This window comes from Typha latifolia, chromosome 13 (assembly GCF_019914945.1).
Source record: "Typha latifolia isolate L0001 chromosome 13, TyphaL0001v2, whole genome shotgun sequence".
Classification (NCBI taxonomy): Eukaryota; Viridiplantae; Streptophyta; class Magnoliopsida; order Poales; family Typhaceae; genus Typha; species Typha latifolia.
The window spans coordinates 6,357,542-6,370,390 of record NC_133098.1 but is presented as its reverse complement, the minus strand read 5'-3'; the positions used below and the strand labels follow the sequence as shown (position 1 = coordinate 6,370,390).

Sequence of the window (12,849 nt, the reverse complement as noted above, 5' to 3'; positions counted from 1 at the left end):
CACAGTTAGGATCATCGTGCATTGAGTCCTCTCTTGTCGGTGTGCTCTCCATAGGTCTCCTTGTTGATGTCATCTTCTTTATTTCAACCATTAATGGAGATCTGTGGTTCGCCTGCTCTGATACCAATTGTTAAGCTCTGGTACAAATTGTTAGGCTCTGATACCAATTGTTAGGCTCTGATACCAATTTGATAAGATCTGGAACCAAAGATAGGCTATGTTAAGATTCCTTCAAGATCTGAATTTATTACAGAAATTAGTCTACACAATCGAGAAAAAATATTCATCAGATATTCTTTGGTAGTCAAAACATTACGAAACCAATTGAGTTAGATCTGTAACTTCCTAATCTACAACTTTCGTATTATGCCTTTCACAGATTTGAACTATAGTAGGGACAAAAACACGAAATAACGTGGGTGATGGTGGTGGTGACGGGTGGAGTGGATGTTAGGGTTATGGATGGGTATGGAGATGAGGGTAGATTGTGGAAGTGATTAAGTAAAGTAGACGAAGAGAATGAAGTGGTCGAGATCCCAAAAAATAGGGGTGATTCAACAGACGAGGGAGATTAGAAGCAAAGAGAAACCTTGCCAATGGTAGAGGTGGAAGGATAGTGAAGAGGGAGGAGGGAGGAGTCTAGAGAGAAGATAGGAGGTAAGAAATCAAGAATTCAATTCCATTATGAAGTTGGTTGCCATCCACATATTTATAGAGGCTAGCCAACGAGTCCTAAAATAGTATGAAACCCTAATTCTAGAGAATTCCCGTCAATCACGTTCGAACATGCCCGATCACATTCGAACGCACTCAAAAAGCCCCTTCTCTGGATTCGTGAATGCGACATAGGCGTTCATCATTCGAACGCGGGCGTTCACAAATGCGTTCACAAACATGTTCACAAGGCGTTCATTTCAATTCGAGTCAATTTTAAGTAATTTCGAGCTTGAGCCGAGTTTGAGCCTAAACGAGTCAATCAATAAATAATTTCAAGCCTTAATCAATTCAAGCCAAATTTTGAGCCTGATCAAGCTTAAATTAAATTAAGCTTAATTTAAGCTTGAATCAAGTTAGAATAAGGCTTAATAAAAAAAATATAAACTAGTATAATCAAAATTTAAAACTAAACTCTATAAGATCAGAGAACGTAACAATCCAAATAAGTAAATCTTAGAATATAATAAAATTATAGTATAGTATAAAAAATATTACTCATAATGTGTGTATGTGTGTATATATATATATATAAATTATTTCGAGCCTTATTGAGCTGGCTCATGATCAAGCTTCGCTTGAAAATTATTTTCGACCCTATTTTGAATATCAAGCTTGGTTCAACTCATTTTTGAGCCAAGCTTAATCAAGCCAAGCTTGAGCCAACTTGATTGTTTTGACAGCCCTAAGCCTATGTTGAAAGGATGTCATTCTAATCAAGTATGACTTTGCCTAGGTAGTGTGTTATTCTTTTTATTTCTTGTCTCCCCTTTGTTGTAACCAAAGAGGTAGAGGAAGCCAAAACAATCCTAAACCCACAAACAAACTAACTGGAATAGCGCTAAATTATGGTAAACCAAATATTAGCAAAGTTAATATTAATACAAAATAGAAAATCCACAATCAAAATGCTAAAAATAGAGAATTACAAGTAAGAATATTAAATATTTGCAAATCAAAAAGAAGAAAGAACGACAGATGAGATTTACGTGGTTCGATAATATGCCTACATTCACGGGCGATGCAAAAGCAAAACTTCAATCTACTAATAGAAATGCAAATACAAGTATTTCAAGTCTCTAATCTCTCCCCACTATAGTAGATGTGTGCTTTCTCAAAAGGCCTCTCATTTTGCTCTAGAATCTTCTCTCTTCTATACCCTAAAAACCATCATAATGGTATAGATGTATCTAGAGAGAAGAAAACCCTTGGGGCATTTGAATGGCTTAGGGCCCTTTTGAACACTACGATGAAACAAAGATATGAATCATTGGGCTCGGGCATTTGAATGCCCTAGGATTCATCGGAACGCTTACGATGAGTAGGCAACTTCAACTCTTCTCGAGCCTAGGCATTTGAACGGCCTTAAGCCTGTTTAAATGCCCTTTTCAAATTTGCGCCAAAAAATAATAATTCTACATCTTGGTGAAAATTCCAAGATTTCAACTAGATTTATCTCCACCAGTTCAATGTGACTACAAATTCTCAAATGCACCATTTACAAATTTGCATCCAAAGACGCCAAATCAAAATAATAAAAAATTACAAGACTTTCAAAGAACTTCAAATGATCTTCACTACTAAAAAGTGAGTGCACCACCCCAAACCTGAATGCAATCAACTATGATGAGACTTCAAAGATGTCAAACAAACTGTTACCACCAATGCAAGGTGAGTGAGTGCACCACACTAATTCCAAATAATCATATGCAAATTAAATTGAGTAAGTCCAAACAATGTTGATCCTTGACCCTAGTCACAACTTAGTTGTCGTTGTGAATAACTGAAAGTGCATATGTTATCCTATTAGCACATTATGTAAGCTTTTGAGTCTTTTTCTTGATCTAGTAACTGTAATTGATGTTTTTTGTTCAGCAAAATTTTCTAAGTTGAGATCTCCTTTTTTGCAAACTTGAGTCTTCTATTTTCTTCTTCAAATTAAGGATATACTAAACACCTATCAACTCTCTCACTGATCCATCGTGCAACTACAAAAGAACTGTACCAATTTCTTTACAAGCATTTTAATTTTTCATAAAAAGCATGCCTTTGTTTAGTTATTCAAAAGTGCAAACCAATCAAAGTGAGGACACATGATAATGTTGTGGCTGATCGTGGAGTTGGTCAGATTAGGCATGTAAGGATGCTTGCAGCTAAAGTGGGTGGAGCTGGGTTGTATTGCAGCTAGTGGTTGGTAGCGATGGTGGACTAAGGCTTGAGGAAGTGGAGCTTGGAGAGTGGAAGAGTTGGATTCAAGGATGAGCTCAATGGAAGGATGCTATAATTATAGTAATGGCAACTATGGGCTCGGGTCGATGATGTTGCAGCTGCAGCGATGGCAGCTGTGGCTGTGGAGAGCTGGAGATGCTATGGGTGGAATTGTAGGCCTGCAGGAGTCAGAGGAAGTTGTGGGCTATGGTGGAAAGCTACGAAGGAGCGAGGTGATGGCTACAGCTCCAATGGAGGTGGCAGCAGCCTAGGCTAGAGAAGGAACTGGGTTAAGAGCTGAGTTGAGGTGCTAGGGGCCGAGGTGAGAAAGCTAGAGAGTAGGGAGGAAGATGTAGTAGAGGAGGGGAGAGTTTAGCCGAGGAGGAGGAAAGGGCAGCTAGTGGCGCTTGGATTCCTTGGGTGCCGCTAGCGGCTTGAGGGAGAGATGAGGTTAAGAGAGTGTGAGGGAGATGAGAAGAAATTAGGGCAAACTTTTTTCATAACTTGACTTGGTGCACACTACACTTTATATATTGATTACTTATGATTATCTAGCTAGGTGGGCCCTTAACTTAAGTGACTCAAACACAAGCAAAATTGAATACATGACTCAACTAACCAAGGGCAGAAATAGGAATATAGAAATAGAAATAGACTCAACTCCAAACCCACTAAACTAATTAGACCCCTCCCAAGCTAGGTTATAACAAATAAGTGCAACTTGAATCCAAAATCCATTCATCTGTATGGTATAATACAAACAAACTAGTAAGTGCAATATCCAAATCCATATCCTCATCTTAGGATTTGCTACATTTCTTTTTTATTTTTGCTAATCCTTACTAGTTAATGTTGGATAATTCCTTTTCCACTGTATTTTATTGCGACATTCATCTTTTGTAGGAATGTTTTTGCTAAACGATGCACCCGCTTGCTAAATTTTCTACTATTTGATCTATCACTCATGATTAAAGCTTCAGATGGAGAGACCATATGAACCTGCTTATCCATAATGCGATATTCATTATTTATTAATGTATTTGTAATACTGTCATAACAAATTGATTCTTTTTTTGTATAGTAAAGTAGTAGTCAAATGATCATAAATATTAGGAAATGAATTCAATATTACCAAAGCTTTGCGTTCATCTAATTTTATGTCCAAATTTTGCAAATCCGCAAGTAATTTGTTAAAGGCATTAAAGTGCTCAGCTAACGAAAGAACTTCAAATAGAGTTAATTTTCAATGCTCTTGGTTATAGATTGGTCCTTCAATTTCTTCCACAAGCTCTTCATCGAGATCTCTTTCGTCATAAAATACTTTTGGTCATTCTCAAGACAAAACTGAATTGTACGACATGCTTTCTAGTTTATTTCTCTCAATCCTTGTATATGATTTCTTCAAACTTTCCTTCCAATGTAATGTCCAATTTTTGTTGAATAAGATATTTTATGATTTTACATTGCCACATCCCAAAATTATTAGTGTCGTTAGACTTTTGTACTTCAAATTTTGCATTTAAAATAATTTTCCTTGATTTGGATGAACCCGACATTTTGTAAATCAATACACCAAATCCAATGCGATACCCAAATCCAAAAGCATAGGTTTGAACCTAGGAAGCAGAAGCAATCCCAAACCCAGAAAAAAAAAATCAAATGGAATAGCAATAGATTATAATAAATTAAATATTAGTAAAGCTAACATCAATACTAAATAAGAAATCTACCATCAAGATGTTAGAAGTAGGGAATTATTAATCACCTAAGACAACTAGTCACAAGAAAAAATACCACAAACAAGAAAGAACGAGAGACGAGATTGACATGATTTGATGATATGGATAGTGCAAAACTTCAATCCATTAGTAGAGATGCATAAACAAGTTTTTTCAAGGCTCTAATCCTCCCTAATACAATATAGGTGAGCTTTCTGAACTTGCTACAAAATCCTCTCTTCTATGCTCTATAAACCATTATAATGGTATTTATAGGTGTAACTTACGGAGAAGAAAACCATCAGGTTGTTCTAATGGCTCAGAGCTCATTCTAACGCTTGCAGTGAGCAAGTAAATTCAACTCTTCTCAGGCTTGGGCATTCAAACAGCCTCAAGCCTGTTCAAATACACTTCTCAAATTTGAGCCAAAAAAACAACTCCATTTCCTCTTGGCCTCATCATGGCTAGACTACTAGGATTGCTAGAGATCTTCAGCTGCAGCTGTGCCTTCGCCATTCAGAAAGAGGCTAGAGATGTTGCTTGACATGATTTGATTTGGTGGAAATTTGGAGAGAAAGAAACAACAAAATTTCGAGCAATTCTCAAGCATATGTAACCTATAGCTTTTCCTCTCTCTTCCCTCCTGTACACTCTCTTATCTAATAAAATTAAACTTCACCCTTTCCTCTTAAAAAAATAAAAAATCTTCTTGGAATGTATATCTATTTTCAACTTTTCATGGCTAAATATGCGGATTTTTAATTTAGCATCCTATATTGTGCGTCTATTGTGATTTACACCCTGTTTTCCTTATCATTTTTAATTCAAACCTTGTAATTTCTATTAAAGCATCGAAAAACAACCTAGCAATTCAGAAAAAGAAAACCATTTAAAAAAGTATTGGAAGAACGCAGATGATCATTTCAGAGTTCAATTGATTATTCTAAGTAAAAAAAGAATATTTTGGTCTTTTTATATTCAAACTAACTGTTGTTAGAAATTAAAAATGTCATAACCATGAGGGGACTGTGTGAATGAAAGTTTAGCGAGCACTTTGACTTTTGCAAACTTAAGGGAGGTAACGTATATTTTTCCCTAGATTTTATTTCTAAGCAACACTATCTTGTATAGCCTTTATATGGTATTTATATGGTATTTTCCCCTAGATTTTTCAATGGCCATTTCAAAACTAAACTTTTATTTTCCAAATATCACAATATACATTTTTTAGTGTTAGCTAAGCCTAAAGTTACACAACTGATAGTTGACAGAAAATTCACTCTATTAGCGATTGCAGTAAATTCCATGGTAAAAGAAGTGGAGTTGAATAGTTTTCTATAGAATTTACAAATGATAGCAGACTTTAGATAATCAAAACATGACAACATAATTCAAGCCATCTTGCAGCAAGACATGATAATATTCTTCAACAGATGATCATACTGAGCAACAAAAGCGTCTTACGCCACTGATTCGTGCATTGTTGTGCAGATTCACCCCAGTTTGCCGTGAAGGTCGCGCTTTGATAACTCTCTTAGCTAGGAAGCATGGCAATGGAATTTCAATTAGATTTAAGGTGCTTCAGAAGTTTGAGAATATTCAGACTTCAGAGACATGTTAATATGCTTACCAATTTCGTAAAATAGCTCATTGATGTTTTCTGCAGTCTTTGCCGAAGTTTCTATAAAGAACAGCCCATTTTCTTCAGCATATTGCATGCCTTTCTGGAAAAACATCCAAAAGTAGAGATTATCCTATGGTGCACTAACTGAAAGTAAATGCATGTAACAAAATATTTACCAAACTAGCTTGTACAAGATTTCAGAAACACAAGGGAATGATAGTAAAAATCTACAAGCAGGACTGAAATGGGTGTGAAGATTATCCAATTTCAGATGATCAGCTCTTTAAAGTCTCCTCAAGACTTGACAAATATTGTTGCACAAACTCAAAACACTTCCTTTTTAATGTATAACATTCTTTCTTTTAATGTGTAACATTCTTTCCTCTCATTGCGCCAGTCCTTCCACTCAATACCTCATGTATATTCAGAAAACTATGAGGTTCAGATCTTAATTCCCAAATATGCAAAAGAAACTTTATATAAATAGAACAAGCTCTAAAAAGGAAGATAAAAAACTGCCCTTCTCATTCATTTTAGAGGCATTCTATGTAGGCCAATGAAAATGTTGCAAGTACATATATTCAAGAGAGAAGCTTGTAGTTGATAAACATAATTACTTTCAGAAACGATACGTTTATAAGGGGTAGATAATTTGTTTGACTGACTCAAGTTTATTTTATTTAGTTCTGTTGCTTTGTGGTCCTTCATCCTTTATTTGTCCTTCCCACATTGGCCAAAATTTTGTTCTATCTTTCACATACTAGAAGATTACCTTTGAGAATATATTTTATGCAGAGAATTAATTAAAGTTCTTATAGTATTACTAGCATATTTTCACTGACAATGATTCCCAACACCTACTGTAGTTATGTATTATCTCATAAGTAGTACAAACACAGATAGTGGATACCGATATGACACTACCGACACAATGAGATGGCAAGTCTACCAAATCTAGGACATTATATTTTGGACATGGCTATATATATATATATATGTATGTATATATACTGCTTATTGATACATCTAAAGCAATACTTTTCTGAAATATGTCATTTGCACATTGCAATTCAATTGAATGTAATAATATTTTGTAGCAAAATGAGACTAAACGACTAACATGTATTCTTAAATGTTTCTATCTTGATAGATTGCAAAATATATTCATACCATGGTCATTGCAATGCATGAGGAAAGTTAATAATGCTTGTAACTACACAAGTGCTCTTAGTGCTCCAAACGTGTGCATTTTTTTTGTCACACATTTCAAATTTATTCTAATATTTCTACCTTGAGCATTCTCAAAAATTATTCTAATATTTCAAAATACTAGATACTTAGATACTTCCATCGAGTACTAAATCTGTCATAGTTGCATCCAACGGGTGTCAGGTCCACGACATGGTAAAGCAATAAGGTGAAGGATAGGATTAATAACAAAGATAGACAATAGGAGACGATGATAGGAACGGACTAAGTAGAGCCCTGCTATGGACAAATTAAAGGAGTAGGAACTAGAGTACAAAATAGACAGTTTGGCCACCAGTTGTTGAGCTCATCTGAGAGGAAGCAAAATTTTGAAGTTGAGAATAATGTTACTTTTCATATAATGAGACAATACTTCTACCTCCTTTGTTAAGAGAAGATGAATCAATATGCAGATTATGGAACATTTTGAGTTACCATATAATCCGCTACCTTATTTTTAGTATAATTTGTAACTAGATTATTCAAATCCTCTACTTAATCAACAAAAGGAATCTCTTCATATCTCAAGATAAATTCAAATTCCAAGAAGTAGCTCATCTGTTTATGAGCACTTATGTGGTATTTCTTTGTAATCTTCCATGTCTATTTCTTCCTATAGAACTAGTGCAGCAAAAGAAGGATCTAACCAAGGTGACAAAAAGTCAGAATGATGGCACAAACATAAAAGTATTTAATAATTATTAGTACCTCGGCTTCCACCTTCCTCTTTGTTTCCAAGTCAACCTTGTTACCCACCAATGCCATGACCAAGTATGGATTTCCTATTGTAAAGTTAAGTAATATCATAAATGTATCAACATAGAAACATAACGGTAATGTGGGGAAAGTATTTATACAACCATTAAATAGGATAAACCATAAGATTATGAAAATTCAGGATAAGGTAATAATAATGATAGAACTACAAAAGACGTAACAGTAAACACCAACTAGTAAGTCTTCCTTTTGATCCGGCAGTAATATGCCAGGTGGTTCACTATTGGTCTCTAGTCTAATCCTACAAGAGATATTCTTAATTTAATAGATATTGTATAATAAAGTATTGCATCAGTACAGAATATGTCACCTTGTCTTTGGAGTTCTTGAACCCACTTTTGTGCTCGAGTAAAAGAATCCTGTAAGCTCAGTTATAGTTTTGATGAGAAACATTCAGGCAAAAGCTAAATGTCAAAGACTATAACAAAAATGAAAAATGTTCAAGCATACAATGTTAATATATATTGGTATGCCTATTTCTGTTAAAAAAGGGAAATGAGTTCCAAATCTGAAGAAAGTAGATAATAAAGAACGAATTATCAGTTACGTACAGAAGATCCTGAGAAAATAGTGGAGAAATATCTAATTTATAGCAGATAATAGAATTCTAATTAGGACAGATGGTAGCCAATAATTAATACAAGACATGAGATTATAGAATTCAAACCACCAAAAGTTACATCTAGGAGAAAGTGGTCAACTGGTCTCTAAAGCAATTTTTATTCTTCAATGATGTGTAAAACTACCAAATAGGAGGCAATTTCTAAATATATCAGTAAAATTGCAATATTCTGGCTACCTAATGAACTCAAGGCTAATTAGCTGCTTTCTTATAACTTCAGAGAGTAACTTTTTCTTTCACATATCACTAGAGTTTTACAAATCTAGGAGAATCACAATTAACACAATTACAATTTCCATGACACTTCTACTTAATCACAAGTAATAACCATGGATTAGAAATTGATGATAATATTTTTATTTTCACTTCAAAGATAGATGGATCCAAATGGACATTAATTAGGATGTTGTGTAGACAACTTACACTACTCGAGATATCATACACGACAATAGCTGCAGCTGCACCGCGATAATACATTGGAGCCAAACTATGATATCGTTCTTGTCCTGCTGTGTCCCATATATCAAATTTTATGGTAGCTTCATTTAGTGACAGAATTTGAGAGAAAAATGCAGCACCAATTGTTGATTCCTGGAGAAAGGATGAATGCTGAATACTCTGATTATCTCTTAAAGAGAAACAAATATGTCTGAAAGTGGATCAATACAAACCTGGCAATCAAAATATTGTCCTTTCACAAATCTTAGCACTATACTGGTCTTCCCAGTTCCCATATCTCCAAGAAGTACCTTGAAAAGAAAAATATCTCATTTGGTGAGTACAGTTTGATTCCAAATATCAGAAAGGATATACTTCAATATTAGAAGCAGCTAATTTTACTCCAGATAAAGGAATGATGTAAAAGAAACAATGAATTACTGCAGTGAAATGTCTATTTTTCTGTTGTTGTGATACAGTTGAATGCAATCTAGTTTTATTGAAACTTTGGATAAAAAAGAAAAACTGAAATGATCAAAGTTGCTTAGGAAAAAGGCTTTTCCTACATTTCCATACATATACCTTTACCCTGCTAAGAAATGTTTTTTTCATGGTTATTCTTTTATTATTGTTTTCCAATTGTTGAGCATCTTTTCCAACAACCAGTATATGCTACTGAAGCTCCAAAGAAACATAATAACTGAATGATTGAACAATGAACTTGTGTAAAAAGGACAGTAGGACTGCAATCAAATTCTACTAAGAAAAAAGTTGCTGAAGCATTGAAATATTCTACAAGTAAAATCATCTTTGAAATCCTTTATATTATATATCCAGAAGTTGCTAATACAATGTTACGCTAGACCACTCTTAGTTGAGTTAGTTGCCACTATGAGATCTGCTTGGCAACCTTCTGCTTGCACTAAGATGGTTTGTCAATTTATCATCTTTTAACAATGCCACCAATTTAGGATCGAATTAGCTGTAAAATATTCTAAACCCATAAAATGCTGTGCTGACATTTACTATCAGGACTTATGAATTCAAGAATAAGAAATCACGAACTATGCAGCTACCTTGGAGTGCCACCTCCATAAACCAATTACAGAACATTAGTTAACACTCCTATTTGTATTTGGGTGGTTCTTCCTCTCTCTTTTAGACAAATTTTCCTATTTCTCTCGTAGAACTTCCCTCTTGCATCACCAAACTGTAATCCATTAAAAATTAACGTGAATATTTGTTTGGTTCTAGATTGTGAGCTCATGAGTGTCAACTTAACTCCGATCAAACTGATTTTTACTATCGAATGCAACAAATCTGTTAGAAGTCATAATACAAGGCAACTGGTTACCATATTTAATGATTACAAAGTCCAATATCCCCAAAGAATAAATAATTTTTTATAGAATGGAGTTAACCAATATCACATCAAGGTTATAACTGCCGATGATAGACAATGTGATGTCTTGCAGGCAACCTATCAATTAAATAATCTCACGTCTTTCACCATTTCCCGAGATTAACATGGCATTGCATCCTCTAGCATCAAAGAATATCTAATATAGGAGCTTACCGAGGGGAGGATTGGCGCAATATTAGAAACCCTGTTCCCTTGCATCATAATTAAAAACCATCAGTCATGAAAGTATTAAGTTGAAACCAATATTTGATTATTTTCTACGATTAAAATTTAGTTATCTACCAATACAACAGAAACAGATCATTTCCCTCAGAAGTGTTAGGAGTTTCAAAGTACCAGAAGAAAGAATATTTCTCTGAGATATGGTAGGACAAAACAGCAAAATGTTTGAGCCCAGACGTAGGCAAAAGTGGTAGAAGATTAATGATTATACAACCATTCTATGTCAGCTTAAGCTTTTAGAGAAGATGATGAGTTTAAAAAAAAAATCAGCAAAGTGACCCTTGGCAATCTCATTAGATGTGCCATCTCAATAGATCGAATATTGATGATTCCTAGACTTCTTTTAAATCATATTTTTTATATCTCGTGTTCACTTTTAACATCCTTATTTGCCTTATCAAGCAAAGAAGTCATTTTAAGCATCTAAAAATAGAAGATTTTCTCCTGAAGCATATCCCATAGAAAAAAATCAACTGGATCATAGTACTCGAATGACTCCTATTCCTAAATCACTTAGCGACCCACATTTGTAATTGCAAAAATATCCACAATATTACTTGAGATTCCCAACCACTGGATGCGAATGTAAGGGAAGACATCAAAAAGAAAGGAAAAAGGGAAGACATACCCACCAGCTTCGCCTGCAAATTGCTGCTTCCCATCGTCGACATAAAAGCAAACCGAGCGTTGAACAGAAGTCTCAGATCGTTCTCGGAGAAATAAAACGAGGTGAAATTGAGGCAAAGAGGAGGAGGAATGGTAGGTTTCTTTTTCTCTATACCGACTGGCGCTCTGACTGACCGTTAGGTTTCTTTCGTGTTCTTCTTTGGTCATATGTTTCGCGGGCTATAGTCACCGGTGGCATTTACTTTAAGAGAAAATTATAAAAAATACCCTACATTTTGACTGTACTAAATGAAAGCCTTTCTCTTCTCATTATTTACAAATAGATCTCTTTATTTCCTAAAAAAACAATATACTGTTTTTGAGATAAATAGGTTGAAAAAAGAAACGCCAACTCAACTCATTTGCTAATTTGGTTACTGGTTAAGTGGGTTAGTATGTTTATGATCTAAACCTAATTATGCTAATTTTAAATCCATTTAAAGCATACGGGTTTGTTTGGTTATCATGTCAAATCAAAATTGTAGACCTTTGTTCCTTGTTGTATGCTGTAGATTTAGAAGTTGAGACAGATTTAGAGTTGATTATTCATCTGGTCATGAATTATTATATCAGAGAATTACAAACTTAATTGAAGATTGCAAGATTATCTAAATCTTTTTTGTGTTTCCCACTAACCATGTTTACAAAAAGAGGCTAACCATGCAGTTATCTAATTACAAAATTTTATTAGGTTTAGTCAGTCCTCTTTATTTTCAGGAAAGAGCTGCTCAATCAACTTGATAGTGTAATAAGAAAAAGGTGTTAATTCAAACGGGATGGGCTCTCGCAATCAAGAAGGGGTGCTTTTTGGTGGAGGTTCGGCCCATTATTCGGCCCAGCGATCGATCCAGGAGGTTCATCTTGAAAAGACCAAGGTCTCTAGGGGTATACCCTAGTATCAAGAGAGCAAGAGGGGGTAGGCTGTTGTATAGAGATATCTTGTTAGGGTTCAACAACGAATCAAAGACAATTTCCCGATCTAGGGTTTCTTCATCTATGCTAAAAGAGCGGTGAGTGAAACACCCAAACCTCCAAATACACGTGTAAACCGCGTGGGTAAATCCTCCCACGCGGTGCATCACATGACCTTTCAGTACAAGGATTTCACAAGGCACACAACATCACAATTTCACCATAGATAACTCAACTAAAGGAGTCTGGATACAAATTCCACAGGCCACAACAAGTC

General features: G+C 34.9%; 1 protein-coding gene across 3 annotated transcripts; it reads right to left on the bottom strand.

Moving 5' to 3' along the window:
• Positions 1-5,904: 5,904 nt before the first annotated feature.
• On the bottom strand, positions 5,905-11,747 carry LOC140799567 (ras-related protein RHN1-like). 3 transcript variants are annotated; one of them, XM_073153939.1, is made up of 8 exons: positions 11,623-11,690; positions 10,926-10,963; positions 9,583-9,660; positions 9,335-9,502; positions 8,600-8,648; positions 8,221-8,294; positions 6,271-6,364; positions 5,905-6,178 (listed from the first exon to the last, which is right to left on the bottom strand). In XM_073153939.1, the coding sequence occupies exons 1-8, from the start codon at positions 11,663-11,665 to the stop codon at positions 6,078-6,080; spliced, it is 645 nt and encodes a 214-aa protein (XP_073010040.1). In that variant the 5' UTR covers positions 11,666-11,690; the 3' UTR covers positions 5,905-6,077. The 3 variants fall into 3 exon arrangements, with proteins under 3 accessions (XP_073010040.1, XP_073010041.1, XP_073010042.1); XM_073153940.1 differs by lacking the exon at positions 10,926-10,963 and having other exon boundaries at positions 11,627-11,747; XM_073153941.1 differs by lacking the exon at positions 10,926-10,963 and having other exon boundaries at positions 11,623-11,736.
• Positions 11,748-12,849: the final 1,102 nt, after the last annotated feature.

Excerpts from the sequence above, each read along its gene's own strand:
- LOC140799567 (XM_073153939.1), bottom strand. The coding sequence starts at position 11,665 with ATGTCGACGATGGGAAGCAGCAATTTGCAGGCGAAGCTGGTGG. Across the intron at positions 8,649-9,334 it reads TGTATGATATCTCGAGTAGT|GATTCTTTTACTCGAGCACA; the intron begins GTAAGTTGTCTA and ends CTGAGCTTACAG. Across the intron at positions 6,365-8,220 it reads AGAGGAAGGTGGAAGCCGAG|AAAGGCATGCAATATGCTGA; the intron begins GTACTAATAATT and ends ATGTTTTTCCAG.